The following is a 20,073-nucleotide window of genomic DNA, read 5'->3' as shown; positions in this document are numbered from 1 at the left end:
ATGATGGCGATGGGGACTTTTCTGTTCGTTTTGCTGCTTGCTCTGCTGATTCTCTTCTTCCTGAGGCACCTCTGGTCCCGAAGACATTTGCCTCCGGGTCCTTTGGCTCTACCTCTCATTGGGACCTTGTGGGCTTCCGGGTTTTCGTTTCACGAAGATTACTTCCGTAAGGTATTTCATTATAAACAATAATCTAGTCATATACAAAATAATAATCAATTGTTTTCTTTGTATCATAACTATAAACAAATGTATTAAGCTAGTGAAATATTCCTTCATGATGAGGAATTTAAGTGCTCGTCATTACGCTTGGTTGTTATGTTATGTTCCTCGTTGAGCCAGAATATTCAAGCTGAGACCTGGTCACCAACATTTCAAAGAGCAGAATGTGAAAGAAACTAATATTGGAAGAGCTGGCAGTGGAAATGTTTAATGAAGTTTTAGGAAAAGCCAAGATACCTGAATCATGGACAGAAGCAATAATATCGCTAATCCCAAAAAGAAGCAACCAATCTACAAGAAATTCAAAATTACAGGCCAATTTCATTGTTAAACTCTGATTATAAAATATTTGCAGCAATTATGGCAGGAAGAAATAAACAGGTTTTAAATGAACGAATACATCCGGACCAATATTCCCTCTAATTTTTTTTCAGTGTGAGCAGAAAAGTATAGTGTTTGAGTGGCATATTTTCATGCCTGAGCACCTGAATTTTTTTCACAGATGTCACCTAAGACAACAACGAAATCAGTGTTATTTGAAACTTAAAGTTATGTTTATTCAAGGTACCCGCTTAATTAAAAGTGTTATATAATATCAGTATCACTTAACAACGGTCCTGCTTAGCAACCAAAATGTTGGCTCAGAAACTCTGGCATTGAAGCATGCAAGTCTTAAAGCTGTCAAGTTACAAGACCTTTGCACCCCTAACCCTTTAGGAAAAAAAACCCCAGGAGTCTTCAAACCTGACAGCTTTAAGCCTTGTGGACTTCAACTCCCAGAATTCCCCCTCCAGTCATGTTGCAGCAACGTCATCTGCGTGGATCTGCTCCATCTTCGGGTTTTTTCACAGGAGGCAGGGCTGCTGCTGAAGATGCCAACGAGCCCCCACCGCCACTAGAATATGCATTTGTTTAGCATGACATAGAATAGTCTTTCAACCAGAAGTATGGAATAAAAGAGAGACTGATAAATATTAAAAAAAATAAAACCAAAAAGCAGCTATTTATTTGAGTTCTAGATAAACATTTAGTTCAGATTTAATAGTGTTTCAGAGATGTGGCTGTCAGCTATTTGTGTATGTATGTTATTATTATGGAAGGTTAGATGAGATTTCACCAACATTATTCACCCCTGATTAATGCATTCATTCTAATAATCGAGTCTGACTCTGAATTACAAATCTATGTCTGAAGAATCTGAGTTAAATTTTGGATTGGAAATTTGGGGAACATGAAAGTTTATGCATAATTTTTGTAATTTTTTCATTGGGTCTTAATAATGATTTTATTCGTTTGGGATTTGGGGGTCTTTTTTCATAGGCTTAACACTGCTCTAATTTTGTCATTAGGAGCAATGTAACATTGGCCACTAATGTATTGTATAGAGGTTGCCTTAGAAGGTAATACCTTTTGTATAGTAGGAACTTAAGATAGGCAGACTTCATACAGATAAACAATTGAGAAATATTGTTCTTTTTAAAAAGCAGTGTTAATTGCTGCACCTTCCTCATATTAAGTATATTTAACCCAAGTTCATGTTAGGAAAAACTTTCAGTCTTAAAGGTTTGGTGAGGAGAAATCCAAAAATTCTTTTAATAAATTAAATTTGAGGCTGCCTCTGCTTTCGCTCTCCCTCCCTCAGCTGTGCAGCAGCAGCAGTGGCAGCTCTCAGCCTACGGCGGCAGCGTCACGCAGGCTGTGGAAGGAGGAGGAGGAGGAGGAGGGAACCAAAGAGAGGCTTTTACCGGGCCTGCGCCCCACAACCCGAGAGTTCCGCCTGATGCCCGAAGGGCTTTGCAGGAAGAAACGCGGCTTGAGGCGCAAGGACGGTCCTGGCTGTGGGGTGCAGGCCCGGTAAAAGCCTCTCTTTGGTTCCCTCCTCCTCCCCCTCCTTCCACAGGCTGCGTGACGCTGACGCCATAGGCTGAGAGCTGCCACTGCTGCTGCTGCACAGCTGAGGGAGGGAGAGCGAAAGCAGAGGCGGGGCGCCAAGCTTTGGTTAAGGCAGGCAAGGGAAACTGCGAAGTCTTGCTGGGAAGACGCAGCAGCAGGGCTTTAAAGGGCTCCCCCCTCCCCAGCCAGCCAGCCCACCCAGGCCATTCTTCCCCCGCCACCACTGTATCCAACAGGCCAAGTTGCTGGGAGGAGAAAGTTTGGGCTGCAGGACATGAGATTCCTCTGGGGAGGTCCTTTGCGGGCGGCCAATTCTAGCTGCCTGCAAAGGACTTCCCCACGTTTGCTTTGAAAGAAATCTCTGTGCGGCAGTTAGAAACTGCTGCGCGGGGTTTTCTTGCTATGTGCGCGGCCGCGCAGCCGCGCACCTTAGAGAGAACAGTGATCCGGACCAAAACAGACTTTTATCCCACAGACACATTAAAAATAACACGAGAGTCATACTAGGCATAATAGAGTATTACGAGGCGCATCCAGAAAAGCAAATGGTACTGGTTTTCCTTGATGCACAAAAAGCATTTGACAACGTAATCTGGAAATTTAAAACAACACTATTGGATGAGATGAAATTCAGAGAAAAATTTATAAAAATGTTAGAAGGATTTTATAACACTCAGACAGACAAAGTTCTCATGAATGGAGGTCTAAGAGAAAAGATTGAAATAAAAAAGGAGCCAGACAGGGATGCCCCCTCTCTCCTTTGCTGTTTATATTAATTTTGGAAATTTTACTAAATGAAATTTGGAAAGGCCAGGGAATAAAAGGTTTAAGACTCAAAAATGAAGAATATAAGGCCCAAGCCTATACCGATGACTTAGTATTTGTTCTAGAGGACCCATTAGAATCCATCTTGAAATTAATTCAAGAATTAGAAGAATATGGCTAAGTGGCAGGACTAAAGATCAATAAAGACAAAACAAAAATGATAACCAAGAACATGACAAAAAGCAAGAAGAGGAACTGAAAATAGCAACCAGAATGCAAATAACTAAGAAAGTGAAATACTTGGGGATCTGGGTGTCGGCAAAATGTTCCACAATTAAAGACGATAATCATAATAAATTAGTGATACAACTAAAGAAAGATTTAGAAAATTGGAAAAATATTCAGTTATCACTCATGCGATGTATATCAATAAATAAAATGAATATCTTACCAAGAATCCTATTCCTGTTGCAAGCCGCAACTATTAATCCAGGTAAAAAATTCTTTCAAGAATCAAATAAAATAACTGCTAGGTTCATTGGGCAGGGATGAAAACCGAGGATTAAACTAAAGTCAATGCAAGACAGCAAGGAGAGGGGAGGCTTAGCATTACCTATTTGGGATTTATATGCATCAGCAGTAACAATAACATTGTGAAGGACTGGATAGAGCTAAAGAATAAAATAATTTTGTCCTTGACCTGCAAGCAGGCTGGCATACATTCCTATGGGATGATAAAAATAAAACGCACAAATACTTTCAAAATCATTTAATCAGAAGGGCGTTATTGCAAAAATGGCTCCAAATCAAAAAAATCCACTATGTGAAAATCTCAAATTGGCTATCACCAAAAGAAAGGATGACTCACCCAAATTTTACAGTTTTGAACAAAATCCTAAAATACAGAGACTTAATTGATAGACAGGGAAATTTAAAAACAATTGAAGAATTGGCAGATCAGAACATGAAAGTTGACTGGTTAACTTACCTCCAAATCAAAACTAAATACAATAAAGATACTAAATTACATGACATCGAAACAGCACCATACGAATTGGATAAAATTATTCAAAGCCCAGATAGAAAGATGATAGGGAGAATATATAAATTCCTCCTGAAGTATAAAATGGAAGAGGGAATTGTGAAAGAACAAATGATAAAATGGGCACAGAACTTTGGCTATAATATTTTTTTTAAAGTAATCTTTATTAGTTATACATTTTTTAAGGGTAAAACATACAAATACAAATACAATTTTAAACATACAACTCCCCCCCCCCCCCCGCGGTGACAGTCATTCACAGCCCAACTTTTTTCTTTCCTTCCTCATTGTTAGGTCTCTAAGCCACATCTTCTCATTACAAAATTCAGGGATCTATTACAATACCCATGTTCACTTTTAACTTTCCACATTTTAAGTCCCTGCTGTTCTCCTTGTCGCCCACATATACCATAAGTTCCAGCTAAGGTAATGTTCCGTTTCTCCTTTGTCCCTCAGCCAACCCGTCATTCTGTCCATTTCTGCACATTCATAGATCTTTTTAATTATAGCATCTTCCGATGGTATGGTAGTGGATTTCCAAAGTTGTGCATAAGTTATTCTTGCGGCCACAATTATATGTAGGCTCAAATGCCATATTGAATTGCTCATGTTTTCTAGTTTAATGCTTAGTAGAAGGTTCTCGGGTCTCCATTCCATGTTTGCCCCGGTAACCTCTTTTAGCCATTTTTTAATCCTTTTCCAATATTTCGTGGCCTCAGTACAGGACCACCAAATATGGTAGAATGTGCCATCCTTTCTTCCACATTTCCAACACAATGGAGATAACCCAGGGAACATCTTGGCTAACCTCGTTGGGGGGAAGTGCCATCTATAAACCATCTTGTATATGTTTTCTTTGAATGCTGTAGATATTGTAAGTTTAATGGTCTTACTCCATAGATCCCACCATTTGCCCATTTCAATCTCATAGCCAAAGTTTCTCTCCCATGCTATTAGAAGGCTTTTGTTCATCTCTTCATTAGCATCTTGGCAGGTCAAAAATTGATAAATCTTCGATAACATTTTCTTGTCTCCACCAAACAAAATCTTATCTAGCCCCTGAGGGTTTGGGTAGATCCCAAACCGTACCTTATCGCTTTTAAACCTGTTTCTAACCTGTAAATATTCCCACCATTCCAGATTCCTGCCCTGCTGCTCTAATTCCATCTTTGTTTTCATGTTGCCATCTTCTGTCATGATGTCTTTATATGTTATGTTTCTTGTCCAATTAAATACACTGGGATGCGTTAAGGCCTCTAATGGTGCCAACCAGCACGGAACCGTAAGATAGTAATTTTTCCTCATCTTTTCCCAGACCCCCATCAAAATCTTCTGAATATAATGTCCCATGAAGTACCTATTGGGTGTGTCTTTTTCTTGCCAGAGGGAGGCATGCCATCCCTGAGGGAGGTCATGTCCCTCTATAGCCAATAGGCGCCTTCTACTCAACATCACCCAATCCTTCACCCATGTCATAATTGCTGCATTATAGTATGCTTCCCAGTTGGGTACTCCGAAGCCTCCCAGTTCTCTACGTTTTTGCAATATTTGGGCTTTAATTCATGCTTTCTTGCCTTGCCATATAAATCGAGCCACTATTGTCTCCAAAGATTTTAAAAATTTTTTGTCCAATTTAGTTGGTGCCATTTGAAACAGAAACAAAAATTTTGGTAATACATATGTCTTGACTGTCGCAATCCTGCCCATCAAAGACAGTTGTTTACCACTCCAATTAGTCATATCTTTAGATACCTGCTGTAGCAATTTCATATAGTTATCTACCTTGATAGAGGAACATCTCTCCGTGAGCCAAATTCCCAAGTATTGTATTTTATGGGCCATGTTAATCCCTAACAGGCTTTGTACTTCCCTTTTCTGGTTCAGAGTCATATTCTTAATTAACAGTTTTGTCTTCTCTTTGTTTATACGTAGCCCTGCTATCCTACCGTACTCCTCTATTTTACGTAAAAGTTGTATCCCAGAAGCCATAGGATCCTCCAGGATAAAAACAAGGTCATCGGCGAAAGCCTGGACCTTAAATTCCTGAGCTTTAGCTCGTAACCCTTTAATTTGTGTGTCACTCCTCACTATTCTAAGAAGGGGTTCTAATGTGAGGATAAACAGTAGGGGGGATAACGGGCATCCTTGTCTTGTGCCTTTACCAATCTCAATATCACCCGCCTCTTCTCCATTTACCAATAATGTCGCGGTTTGTCATACATAAATTGCCCGAATTGCATTTAAAAAGTTTTCTCCAAACTTCATATTTTCTAATTGTGACAACATAAAGTTCCAATTTACCCGATCAAAAGCCTTTTGTGCATCAAGAAACATAAAGGCCACTTGTTTATCCGGCCGAGCTTCATAATATTCTAAGGCATCCAAAATAATTCTAACATTATCTTTCAAATGCCTTGACGGCAGGAAGAACTTTGGCTATAATAATGAATTAGACAAATGGGAAAAATTTTGGGGAATAAAGTTAAAAATGACACTATCAGTTGCATACAAGGAAAACCAGTAGAAAATGTTTTACAGATGGCACCTGGCACCAAAAAGGTTAGCTAAAATCTTAACAAATACCTCCCCAAAATGCTGGAAATGCGAATCAATACACGGAACATATTACCATTTATTTTACATGTTTGTTAATAAAAAAATAAATATATATAAAAAAGAGGGCAGACTCTAGTTCAATCTTACTAAGAAATGTTTGCTAATGGAACAAATTCAAAGATAATGATTATATGCAGCTGGTTGGAGAAGGAAGCAATAGAAACATATTTCAGGTTCAGACAGGAAATATGTGCTTGGTATCTGGTATAGTATAACCTAGATATTGGCAGTTATGCAATTTAATTGAAGCACCTCTCTACTTCTGGCAGGTTTTCCTACACCAACGCTCTGAGGAATGTAAGATACCTAACGTTTTAATATTCAGAAGTAGTTTTCAAGAAACTGTGTGTAATGGGGAGATTCGTTTAGTTCGGCAACACTATTGGTGGAATTACCATACTCTAGTAATATTCCTCAAGCAGTCACTATAATTAGTCATTCTAGATAATGAAAGATACATTCTTCTTCCAGGTTCCACTCTTTCATCAAAAAAAGCAGGGGGGGGGCAATTTATGAACTGGGAATGTTGTTTATGACTGTCTTCCAACCAACACATGCATTCTTGGAGAAATGTTTCAGTTGGAGAGAGAAAAACTCATTCCCTTTCTCTTCTTGGTCTGAGAGAAGACAGTTAACAGCTTACCAGATTAGTGATTTGAAAAATATTTGCAGAATCATGTTGAAAAACCTCACTATCTGCTTCTAGACTTCCTCCTTTCTCAGAGGCTGATTTAACCATGTATTTTTCTTCATGTCTAAGAGTGTGATCATCCAGGGGGAACTGAAGAAGCTTCTCAAATGAGAAGCAAAATGTCTTCCAAGAAAAAACAGTTGCCTTTTGAAAAAGCATCTCCAGGACATCCGTAACCTGGACGACTGAGAATATCTGCATGCCACCTCTGGCACACATGCCATAGATTCCCCATCACTGGCATAGACTGTCCTGTCAATATAACTATCAGATGGATGGTTCAGGAATTGATGGTTGAAAAAAGCAGGGGGGGGGGGAGGCAAAGGAAGGTGCTGAAAAAGAAATGGACTGCTGTTTTTGCAGGAATCTTAGGGAGAGAAAATAAGTTTCTAAAGAGCAGACAATTGAATATGGTGAAAGGTCTTAGAATTGAGGATTTACAGAAGACACTGATGGCATCTTAGCTGTAAATAATCTATTTTATGTGATCGTAACATTTCAAAACTTTGATTCACTTGACAGCATGTAAAAGAATATGGAAATATATACTCCATGTGGGCTGGACATTACCTTATTGTAGTGCTATCTGGGTTCAAAACTGTGAAAGAAGGAATGGACCGTTTCCCAGAAGAATTCTCTTATCGACCGGAGGATGCTTTCCTGACAGCTGTAGGGCAGAGAAGAGGTAAGTAGAAATAATAAGGAATTGTATCTAAATAACTATCACACTGTTGCAATTTGTGGGGATAATATGTATAGCAAGTTGAGTGTGGGGGATGTAAGGGATAATAAAATGATTTACAGTTATGAGTTAAGCAATAGAACTATTGCTGTAATACGCTTTACCCTACATTATGTTGTATCTCCATTGTATTCAATCTTCTTTTGTTTCATTGATAAATTGACGTAGACATTGCATTTCCTTTTTGCAATTATTTGATGCTTCTTTATGTAATACATAAAACCACGTATGATTGTTTTTGATTATTTTTTTTCTTTAGATATTCTGCCATTGATGATGTTGACAAGTTAGGCTAATGAAATGTCTGCAAGAAAACAAGCAAGCTCAGACAGCACCAAGGGCCCCTCACACAATTATATATCGTGTTTCCCCCAAAATAAGACAGGGTCTTCTTTTCTTTTGACCCCCAAAATAAGCGCTTGGCCTTATTTTCAGGGTGGTCTTATTATTTTTGAGGTGCAGGAGGTGGCGAGCGTGGTCACCTCATGGGTGCTGCTGTGTTGCAAAATCTTGGGGAGGGCTTATTTTTAGGGGAGGGCTTATTTTAGCACATGCACTCAAAAGCCTGATTGGGCTTGTTATCCAGGGAGGTCTCATTTTCAGGGAAACAGGGTAGTTAGTATTTCTCATATTATAATTATGCAAATTCAATCTATTTTTATTCCTAGTCACGATTGCTCTTTTGGCTTGTTCCTCTCGCCATCTTGCAGCCAAAGCCTGATCCAGCGTGATGCCTGTTTTTGAATTGCAGGGAGACAATTTGCATTTATGGATGTGTTGAAATCTCTCCCCCATTTTCTGATCAATATATGATTAGGAAGAAACCAAAATTTTAGTGAATTCTACATTTAAGCAGTTTCTCCCTCAGAAATTAGAATCCTTTATAAATAATATACCTTACATATATTTTAATTGAAAAGGCACTTTTTTATGGTCCTGATTTATCTCTTCCATGAAGATTTCTAAGAATATTTTCCCTCAAATTGGCATCAACAAACTTAGAGGCCTCTCCTATCCCGCTTCTCTTCCTCAGACTTCCCCCATAGAGACCTCTCTTCTCCTATCCCATTCTCTCCCTCAGGCTAGCCCCATTGATCCTCTTCTATCTCCTTCTCTCCCTCAGGCTTGTCCCACAGATGTCTCTCCTCTCCTATTCCATTCTCTCCCTTAGGCTTGTCCCTCAGAGGCATCTCCTATCTAATCCCCTTCTCTCCCTCAGGCTGTCCCCATTGATCGTCTCCAAACTCCCAGCCCTCAGGCCGGTTGAGTCACACACTGGCCACATCCAAGTGGCAATTGTAAATGAGGTATTTTAAGGTTGTGAGGGGGAGCAGAACGTTTATTATAATTGTGTTAATAATAATAATTATCTAAGAAATACTAATGATCTGGTGGTCATTTTGAAAAATCCTTTCTTAGCAAGCACCTAGAAGGCAAGAGGAACATACATGCCAAATTTCAGTTTTGTAGGCTTTAAGTTTCTGGAGATTTCATGATGTTTTTTGAGTGAAATTATATATATAATTTAGTGACACATACTAATGTAACACAGTGTTATTTCATTTCTTTCATTGTTTTGTATCCCTCCAGGTTGCACTTTTCTTTCAAATATATTATTTTCCAGCTCCTTAATTTGAAGTCATTGTTTTTAATAAAATATTGGTCATTTTTTTCTACTATATTCTTTAATAGGTCAGATAAAGACTATCACACTCTGGCTCAGAAGATACTAACCTTCATTACTTTAAACTTAGCTTTTCTTACCACTGTGTGTTCATTTATTGATGGCTTTCATAAAAGGAATTTAAACTATCATAATTATTGTCAGAAAAACACAATATTAATTTGATTAAGAGGTCCTTGGTACTCTATGGGCTTAATATTTTTTTTTGCAGACATTTCATGACCCAAGCTAGGTAACATCATCACTTCATTAAACTTGATGAATGAAAAATCCATTTGTCTATTTTATTGATTAGTTTCAATCGTGTAGGAGGAAGTTGCAAATGGATTCTGAGATCACTGGGAAGATCCTGTCTCTTGTGCCGATAACATATGTTTGTACACATGAACGTTTACATCAAGTTAGAAGGTCTTGATGTCTATTGTATAAGGTTGAAAAGCAATGCATCTGTGGTCACCGTGCCACATGCACTTCCCAGTGTCCATGTGACTTCCAAAAGGAATAAATATTTTTGTAAGAAAAAAATAGCACAGTCAGAATCTTACAAAATGGCTACATGTCATAATGGTTTGGTATTCCCATCTGAAATCCAAAGAGATATTTGGCAAGTACTGGACTAGTTTTTTTTTTTTTAAAAAAACATGAATGTTGTCAGGAATAATTTATCATTGTCTGCTGATGCCTTCAGGAATTATTTTCTCCAATGGCCACATCTGGAAACAGCAGCGTCACATTGGTGTCACGTCTCTGCGGAAGCTGGGCCTGGGGAAGAAAAGCATTGAGCATCAGATAGAAGACGGAGCTCAGAGACTGGTGGAGATGTTCAGACAAACAAAAGGTCTCTTTGGGGTAATGGGTAATTTGGGAAATTTGAGGTAATGGCAAAATCTTTTCTATTCTGAGTATTTTAAAGAAAAAGAGATTATTTGATTTGATTCTTTTTAGTTTTGAAATAATTGACAGAGTTCCCAATTTCCTTCCTTCCTTCCTTTTTTCTGTTCTTTAAAAATTCATTATGAAATATCTTTGTTTAAATATCTTTGTTTGCAGGAGAGCCTTTTGACCCTTCATTTCCAGTAGTAAATGCAGTTTCTAATGTCATATGCGCTTTGAGTTTTGGCCATCAATTTACTCCTGAAGATGAGAACTTCCAGAAGTTAATTAAAGCTCTTGAAAATATTGTGAATTTCTCTGGTGGCTTTTTTCATGTGGTGAGTCATTTTCTATATTAAATCTCTGCCAAAACCTATTTTCCATCAGTAATTCCATGGAATCATGAATGGAATGAATGGAGGAAGCCTTGGAAATTGTCCAGTAGGTATGTCTGTCCTTGAATCAGTCTTGACTCTAGGTGAGAGCCTGGACAAGTCTTTGCAGTTTCCTTGTCAAGATTTGGGAGTGGTTTCCCATTGCCCACTTCCCAGGGCTGAGAGAGGAGAACTCTTCCAGTGTCATACAATTGAGTTAGTGCTTGAGTTTGGACTAGAACTCAGAGTATCTCAGTTTCTAGGCTGGTGAATTAAAAGCTAACCCAAAGTGATTTTGCCTATGGCTGAATCCCACATTTCAGTTATCACCCGCATCTGGCTTTCCATCCCATGTTTCAACAGCTTTAGCAAAAGATCTTCCATCATTGTTTGCCATATTTTAATATCCTTGCAATGGCTTTATTTGGTTATTAAGTGTTGTCTATTACTGTGAGCTGCTGAGAACAATGGGAGATGCCTATCATGCTGCTTTTTTAAAATTGTGGTGGGTTATAAATAAATAACTTTTCCAATTTCCATTTCAATTAGATGTTTTTTGTGTTCCCACGATTAATGAGCTACCTCCCAGGCCCTCACAGAGAGGCCTTGGCTTCTGTAGAGGTGATCACTTCCTTTGCAAAGCAAGAAATAGAGAAACACAAGGACTCCAGCTCTCTCCATGAGCCACAAGATTTCATTGATTACTATCTTCTACAGATGGAGAAGGTATGGGTTTACTGTGTTCCAATACATGGGCAAGGAATCTTACTGGCTAAAGGAAAAAGGAGGAGTTACTGAAATGGTCTTTATTGGATTTTCTTTCTTTTCATTTATCTTCTCTTCTGAATTTAGAACCTTTGCAATCGTGAACACTCCTTAGACAAGGGAGATTTTCTGGGGAAGTTGGTATTATTTTCGTTTGTCATCCTCTCATGTCCGGCTATCATTTCTTTCCCCCTCTTTTTCCTGAAGACTCCATTCCCTCCATTATGAAGGAAAAGAATTAAGCGGGATTTTTGATTAATTCATACTTAAATGAATACTGTACAATAATACACTAGCAGAGTTGGAAGGGACCTTGGAGGTCTTCTAGTCCAACCCCCTGCCTAGCCAGGAAGTCCTATACCGTTTCAGACAAATGACTATCCAACATCTTAAAAACTTCCAGAAGCAAAATACAATATTGTATTTTTGCTGGCAAAGGGCTGCAGGAGGCTGTCGCAGCCAAAAATTGAGCTCAGGAGCCTGTTTCCTCTGGCAGAGCATTCAGGCCACCATAGGTGCCCCCAGCATGTGACATCAAGCTAGCCATGCCCACCCAGGCCACACCCACCTTGGCCCCCCTAAATCAAACACAACCCTGATGTGGCCCTAAATGAAATCGACTTTGACACCCCTGCCCTACAGCGTCATCTAGAGGTAAGAAGATGAAACAGTTTAGGTCCAGGATGTGACAGGTCTGGAGATATTTTCAGAGGCCCTTTTTCTGGCTTGTGCAGTATTCAGTTTCTCAAGATAATATCTTACTGTGAATCTACCACTTTAATTATTGCTCTCCTGCATCGACTTGTGACACAGAAACAAAAATAATTACAAAAAAGCTGCATAGAATTCATTGTAAATTTCATTTTTCATTTTAAACAGACCAGGAATGACCCTGACTCTACCTATGATGAAGAGAACCTGGCTCAATGTATTTTGGATTTTTTTGGTGCTGGGACAGACACAACCTTTGGTACTCTGAAGTGGGCACTGCTTCTCTTGACCAATCATCCTGACATCCAAGGTGAGACAGACATGGCTAATGGAACAAGAGTCACTCTCAGGTTTTAAAATACCCAGGAATTATTTGAAATCTATTTCTCATAATAATTTTCCTATGTAGATTCTTGATTCTATAAGCAAGAGAATGAACTTAGCAGGATTAAAGGAAAGAAAAGAATGTACATGCAGAAATCCTGGTATATGCTAAGTAAGGAAACAGAGAGCCTTGTTTGAATCCTCAGTAAAATATTCATCGAGGAACTAAAAACTAGAAATCAGTACAAATCTGAAACATTTAACAATTTCAATGTAGTAATCTCCCTTGGCTTTCAGATTTCTTATTTGTTTCAGACCTAAACTTAAATTGCCTGTACATAGAATATAACCAAAATGGCAGGCGCAAGCACAGATTTGGGTTGGGGGGGGGGGCACAGCAAACCTTGAATCATTGTCTGCAGCATTGAGGGACATGACAGGAGACTGAGGGGAGGTGGAGATCTAGCCATGAGTCTGACAGAAGAGTGGAAGGCTACTTTAGGCATAATGAAGATCCAACTTTGAGTCAGAGCTGGAGGCAGCCAAGAAGAATGAGAAGCTGGTGAGAGCTGGAAGCAAAAATCAACCCAGAGAGTCAACAGGGGGCCTTGGTAATGACATATATGGCCCAGATCAGAGATCAGTGACTGGAGGTAGATTTGGAGCCCTTTGGTAACATATTATGGGGGACAGTTTTTACAGATTACAGATTAACAGAGTTGGAAGGGACCTTGTAGATCATCTAGTCCACCTCGATAGCTACAGATAGCTTCTCACCTTAGAAAGAGGTGTATTACAATTAAAACCCTTGAATGTACTAAAAGAGGAAAAGGGAATTCAAACATGGTTTCAGTATGGGCAGTTACAGGCCAGATGGAAAAAAGATCAAAAAATCGGCTTTATGCAAAATGAGGATAATTTACTAAAACAAATTAGGGATCAAAGTCTAATGCATATAAAGAGACTATATAATGCATTAATAGAAATGGATTCTGAAACAGAATTAGTTAAAGACTGTATGATAAAGTAGGCACAAAATTTTGAAGAACCGATAATGTTGGACACACGGGAAAAGATTTGAGTAAGAAATGTAAAATTTACACAAGCCCAAAACTTGAGAGAAAACTTTTATGTTTTATAGATGGCATTTAGATCCTAAAAAGTTGGCTTCTATGTATCCGAACTTACAACCCAAATGCTGGAGATGTGATTCTCTTGACGCTACATATTTTCATATATGGTGAACTTGCAAAAAGGTTAAGGCATTTTGGATAAAAATAAGGTGGATTATGCAAAATGTTCTTAAGAAAAGGATAAAGTTTACTCCTCAGTTATTTTTGTTAGGTATAATTACTGATTGTACAGCTGTAGAGATTAATCTGATTTTGCACTTAATAACTGCAGCTAAATTGGTGGTGGCACAATACTGGAAGAAGGAAGATTTGCCTACAATTCAAGAATGGACATTGAAAGTCACAAACTTAGCCGAGATGGCTAAAATATCTGCATATCTTAAGGACCACACAAACGAGAGATATAAACGAGACTGGAAAAAATGGATTGATTATGTATAAAATAAATATGGGACTAAGAAATTCCAGATAGCTTATGATTAAGATCAGGAATGATATAAATTGTTTAAAGTTAGCCTAGCAAGGAGGAGCTAAATTCATTGTAAAGATGTTATCAATTTTCTATTCTTTTTTTCCAATATATTTTATATATTTTGTTAAAGATTTATACCGTGTATGGGTTCTGGGAAGTAGGGGGAGGGAAGGCTGGGGGGGGGGTTGGGGGGGAGGGTGGGAGGGAGGGATGTATATTAGGCTTGACGAGGGGTGTTAGATTTTAATGTAATATGATTGCACATGTATACTGTCTTCTCTTATTTTTTCTTTAAAACTAAGATATGTTAAGTATATTGATATGGAAGCATAAATAGCATCAGCATAGACTGTAGTTTGCTCAGAAGCAGAAATACACCAATAAGAGGAAGAGTGGGAAGCAGAAGAGAGAAGAAAGATGGGAAGAGAGGGATAGGAGAGAGGGTAAGGGGGGAAGATGAGGAGGATAAGTAGGAGTGGAATGTAGGGAGAGGAGAAGGAGAAAGGAAGGGGAAGTAGACTAGGAAAGGATGATGGAGGGAAGAAAGGAGGTAGGAGAGAGGTAGAAGAAAGAGGTGTATGGAGAGCAGAAGAGCTAATAATGGTTTTTTTATCTTTCTGGGTGTTGATGACAAGAGGAACTGATGTAATTACTACTTAATAATATAGGATATTGGCTATGTAATAGTATACATGTGATTGTATGTTATGAAAATGGAAAATAAAAAAGTATTTTTTTTTAAAAAAAAAGAATCAATGAGCTGGTGACTGGAGTTGAAGGCCTGGCTGGGGCTGCGAATGTGGGAATCCCTATAGATATGGGGCTCAGAAGCAGATAATAATTTGAAGGTGAAGGCCAGATCCCTTAAAGAACATTGGTGGCAACAGGCCTGAATGAATCAAAGAAAGCTTCTATTTCCATCATTTCTTTTCTAGAGAAAGTCCAGAGAGAAATTGAAGATGTGTTTGGCTCCTCGGCGTTGATTTCCTATCAGGATCGGAAGAAGCTGTCCTACACCAATGCCGTGATTCATGAAATGCAGCGTTTAAAAAGTGTCCTGTTAGTTGGGGTTCCCAGAGAAAGTACTAAGGATGTGAAGTTGAGGGGCTACCATATTCCTAAGGTAAAAAGCATGTTCATTGCACACCAGTAGCCCAACACGGAAGGAAAATCAGAATATGACACTGGGATAGAAGCTCTCTGTTCAGGAACTGCCAATGCAATCATGCAAAATTGAATAAGGAAGAATAACAAACTCTTGCGAGGGATTCATAATGTGTTTAATACAAATGGATGGACTTTCTTGGGCCGGTGATCCAGGCCAAATTTCCACCACTGGTTCACGCGAACCAGCGCGAACTGGCTAAATATCACCTCTGTGATAATAGATTAAAGGGTTGAACTTAAGTTCAGAATTGTAGTCATATGTGGACATGTTTCTTGTCCATTTCTCGGGGCAATCTCATGTGATAAATATGCACCCAGCTCTCAGTTTTAATGGAAAGAATGGAAGGAAGGAAGCTGAAGTGTTGGGGACGACTGCTGTCTGAAACCGTTCTGGAAATGAACAAATATGGGTCCATAAAGGCAAAAGAAAACAAAAGCTTCAAAAATATTGTTTATACATTTTTCCCTGTTGAAACTATGAAACTGCTCTGTTTAATCATTTCTTTGTTTACAGGGGACCATTATTATGCCAGACCTGCGCTCTGTCCTTCTTGATCCTGAGCAATGGGAGACACCAGAAGAGTTCAACCCAAATCACTTTTTAGATAAGGATGGAAAGTTCATTGAACGGGAAGAGTTTCTGTCCTTTGGAATAGGTACTACATCCATGATTCCAAAGCAGGTTCTAACTTGCAGATTCCCAGCACTACCACCCCTGAAGTCATCATAGTTTGAATAGTTTGAACCCTTCTTCCTCCTGGTTTCAAAACTAGAGAGCCTGAAGTTCCCCCTAGGCTATAAACTTTGATGTGCAAAACAATAGTTTATAGGTTTTATAGGTTTTATTGACATTTGTAGGCCGCCCTTTTCCCTGAGGGGACTCAGGGCGGCTCACAGAAAACCAAGGGAGGGGGAATACAACATTAAGACGACAACATATAATAAAATCGACACCATACATTCAATATTCGGGCGGGGTAACGGTCCTTATCCCCAGGCCTGACGGGCGAGCCAGTTCTTCAAGGCTATGCGGAAGGCTTGGACGGTGGAGAGGGTACGAATCTCCACGGGGAGCTCGTTCCAAAGGGTCGGGGCGACTGCTGAAAAGGCCCTCCTCCTTGTAGTTGCCAGCCGACACTGGCTGGCCGATGGAATGCGGAGGAGGCCCAGTCTATGCGATCTTATAGGTCGTAGGGAGGTAATCGGCAGAAGGCGGTCTCTCAAGTATCCAGATCCACTGCCATGTAGGGCTTTATGGGTGAGTAAAAGCACCTTGAAGCGCATCCGGAGATCGACAGGTAGCCAGCGCAGCTCGCGGAGGATAGGTGTTATGCGGGTGAATCGGGGTGCACCCGCGATCACTCGCGCGGCCGCGTTCTGCACTAACTGAAGTCGCCGGATGCTCCTCAAGGGCAGCCCCATGTAGAGCACATTGCAGTATTCCAGCCTAGAGATCACAAGGGCCCGAGTGACTGTTGTGAGTGCCTCCCGGTTCAGGTAGGGTCGCAACTGGCGCACCAGGCGTACCTGGGCGAATGCCCCCCTGGTCACAGCCGCTAAATGGTGGTCGAATGACAGCTGTGGATCCAGGAGGACTCCCAGATTGCGAACCCTCTCTGAGGGGTGTAAAATTTGACCCCCCAGCCTGAGTGTTGGAATGTTGGCCAAATCTTTGGGAGGGAAACACAACAGCCACTCGGTCTTTTCTGGGTTGAGCACAAGCTTGTTAATCCTCATCCAGTCCATAACGGCCTCAAGACCCCGGCCCATCACGTCAACCGCTTCATTGATTTGGCACGGGGCGGACAGATACAATTGAGTATCGTCCGCATATTGATGGTATCTAATCCCGTGCCTGCGGATGATCTCTCCCAGCGGTTTCATGTAGATGTTGAATAGTAGGGGGGATAAGACCGAACCCTGCGGCACCCCATAATTTAGGGGCCTTGGGGACGATCTCTGCCCTCCCACTAACACCGACTGCGACCTGTCCGAGAGGTAGGAGGAGAACCACCGTAGCACGGTGCCTCCCACTCCCACCTCCCGCAGTCGTCGCAGAAGGATACCATGGTCGATGGTATCGAAAGCCGCTGAGAGGTCAAGGAGGACCAGGATGGAGGGATGTCCTTCATCTCTGGCTCTCCAAAGATCATCCATCAATGCGACCAAAGCGGTTTCTGTGCTGTAACCAGGTCTGAAGCCAGACTGGAAGGGGTCTAGGTAGTTTGCTTCCTCCAAGGACCGTTGGAGCTGAAAGGCCATAGTAATCTTACAGAGAGGTAAATCCCTGAGCAAAAGAAATCAAATGCAGTCCAATGCTACAGCAGCAATTACTCTCAGGAGGACATGAATAAAGGCTGTTTTGCAGACTGTTGGCCCAACTTTTGTCCAGACAGACAGATGCAGCAAAAAATAACAACACGAATAGGTATTTGGTTTGTGAAAAGGAATTCCCACAGACTATGCCCATACCTCCTCCCTCTACTCCATCTATATCACTGTGGAATAAGTAATATAGTTGCTAGATTACTTTTTTCATGCATGTATAACTTTGTCTTTGAAAGTTTCTTCCATCTAGTACAATCTGAATTAAAGGCATCTCTCTGACAAACTAAAAGGTAGAAAAAAAGCTCTAGGAATTCAATCTGCTAGAAGATACCAGGGTTATCATGGAAATCTCTTTCATCTGTTATGAATCTTTTCAGATTTCCTTGGTGATGGTGTACACCATGGAAAACAGATCATTATCCACAAATCCATGCTTTGTCTCATCTACAGGTCTACGTTCCTGTGTGGGAGAACAGCTAGCAAGAATTGAGATCTTCATCTTTCTGACCAGCCTGTTGAGGGCCTTCAGCTTCCGGTTGCCTGAAGGAGTGAAAAAGCTCAATGAAGAACCTGTTGCAAAAGTGGTGATACATCCACACTCTTACAAACTGTGTGCTATTCCCTTACAATCTTAAGATTAAACATAATAAAAGGCATAACATCAGTTACAGAGTAGCAATTCAATACGATAAATGTTTCTGATATAACTATTGACTTAATATTGCATTTTGCTTCTGTTTACTCAATACTGAAACTTCTTCAACCTATAGCTGGGCTCACACAACATCCCCAACAAGGTCAACCAAAACCTAGGACGACGTGGGTGAAAAATGTACAGACTAAGCTTATCATACTGTATCACTGTTTCCTTTTGGGTGCCAATAAAACATATTACGTTCCATTTATTTTATTTTAAATTTTGAATGAATGTTTGAATGTTTATTTCATTTGTATGCCGCCCTTTTCCCCCGAAGGGGGACTCAAAGCGGCTCACAACTCAAACCAGGGAAGGGGTATACAGACAAATTAACAACAACACAAAACAATACATAATTTAAAAACACGCAACCATCATACCATTCGAGATAGGGGCAACGGTTCTTTAGCCCCAGGCCTGTCGGAACAGCCAGGTTTTAAGGGCTTTGCGGAAGGCCTGGAAGGTGGTGAGGGTGCGAATCTCCACGGGGAGTTCGTTCCAGAGGGTCGGAGCAGCCACAGAGAAGGCTCTCCTCCGGGTAGTCGCCAGTCGACACTGGCCGGCGGATGGAATTCGGAGGAGGCCTAGTCTGTGGGATCTAATCGGTCTGGTGGAGGTAATTGGCAGCAGGCGGTCTCTCAAGTTTTTAAATTGTTTTTATTAAACAAAAACACAAGAAAGAATCATCTTTCGTTACTTCTTGTAGAAAGCGTGTCAATTTGTTACAGATACACTTTGTGCGTTTCTTCCATAATCATTACATACACTTCATTCAAATTGAGTTGTACATTTTAGAATTTATGTACTTTACTATCACTGTACCACAATTTTCATTTGATTACAGTTATTTAAATGTGTTTTTATCTAAAATCATTTATATTTGAAGACACAACCACCTACTGGCATACTTTTGCAATCTCAATAAGTCTGCCATAACTTTACATCTTTATAACATATTCTAAAAGAAAGTCAGTTAGTAGGATATCTATCATTCCCTCTCCTTTCCCCCCCCAACTCACAAATTAACGCTTCTGTCCAATTTTCTTTTACTAGTACAACACACCTGTATTTATCATTATATATTATCCATTAACATTTCCTTGTTATTATTGTAGTTAACTAAAAATTATTTATTATTTATCTCACCTCTCCTCAGGCCCAAAAGAGATTATACCTTTATAACCAGCTCTAAAGAGAAATTTATTAATAAGCTTTATAGGTCTTTTCCCTAAGTCCCAGATTACAATTTATATCCCGTTTATTTTACTAATTAAGGTTATCACTTCATTATTATTATCGTAGTTAATTACGTTTTAAGAAAATAAACATTTAAAATCTAAGACAATCTACGAGATGTTAACATTTCTACTTATCCATTAACATTTCCTTATTATTATTATAGTTAAAAAAGGATTCTCTTTTCAGCTCCTTTCCAGAGTTTTGAACCCACCCTGCCCACCCCCATCCTATATATTTTGCCTTAGCCACATGGCCCAGCTAATCACCTTGCCTCACCTTCATGCCTCACCTGCTCTGTTCACCAAAGGTAAGCATGCTTTCCACTCACCCTTCAC

General features: G+C 39.9%; 1 protein-coding gene across 2 annotated transcripts; it reads left to right on the top strand.

The window, feature by feature from the left end:
- On the top strand, window positions 1–18,437 carry LOC148043466 (cytochrome P450 2J2-like). 2 transcript variants are annotated; one of them, XM_087725106.1, is made up of 9 exons: window positions 1–171; window positions 7,752–7,914; window positions 10,344–10,493; window positions 10,706–10,866; window positions 11,452–11,628; window positions 12,547–12,688; window positions 15,243–15,430; window positions 15,989–16,130; window positions 18,253–18,437. In XM_087725106.1, the coding sequence occupies exons 1-9, from the start codon at window positions 1–3 to the stop codon at window positions 18,435–18,437; spliced, it is 1,479 nt and encodes a 492-aa protein (XP_087581232.1). The 2 variants fall into 2 exon arrangements, with proteins under 2 accessions (XP_087581232.1, XP_087581231.1); XM_087725105.1 differs by having other exon boundaries at window positions 11,452–11,634.
- Window positions 18,438–20,073: the final 1,636 nt, after the last annotated feature.

This window comes from Thamnophis sirtalis, unplaced genomic scaffold (assembly GCF_051295495.1).
Source record: "Thamnophis sirtalis isolate CommonGarterSnake01/CBP01778 unplaced genomic scaffold, rThaSir2_p1.2 scaffold_11, whole genome shotgun sequence".
Classification (NCBI taxonomy): Eukaryota; Metazoa; Chordata; class Lepidosauria; order Squamata; family Natricidae; genus Thamnophis; species Thamnophis sirtalis.
This window is presented reverse-complemented; position numbering and strand designations above follow the sequence as displayed.

What these genes read in the sequence shown, in the direction of transcription:
- LOC148043466 (XM_087725105.1), top strand. Translation starts at nt 1, where the DNA reads ATGATGGCGATGGGGACTTTTCTGTTCGTTTTGCTGCTTGCTCTGCTG. An exon ending in CTGGTGGCTTTTTTCATGTG is followed by an intron (nt 10,867 to 11,451) that starts GTGAGTCATTTT and finishes CATTTCAATTAG; the next exon opens with ATGTTTTTTGTGTTCCCACG. An exon ending in GGGGCTACCATATTCCTAAG is followed by an intron (nt 15,431 to 15,988) that starts GTAAAAAGCATG and finishes CTTTGTTTACAG; the next exon opens with GGGACCATTATTATGCCAGA.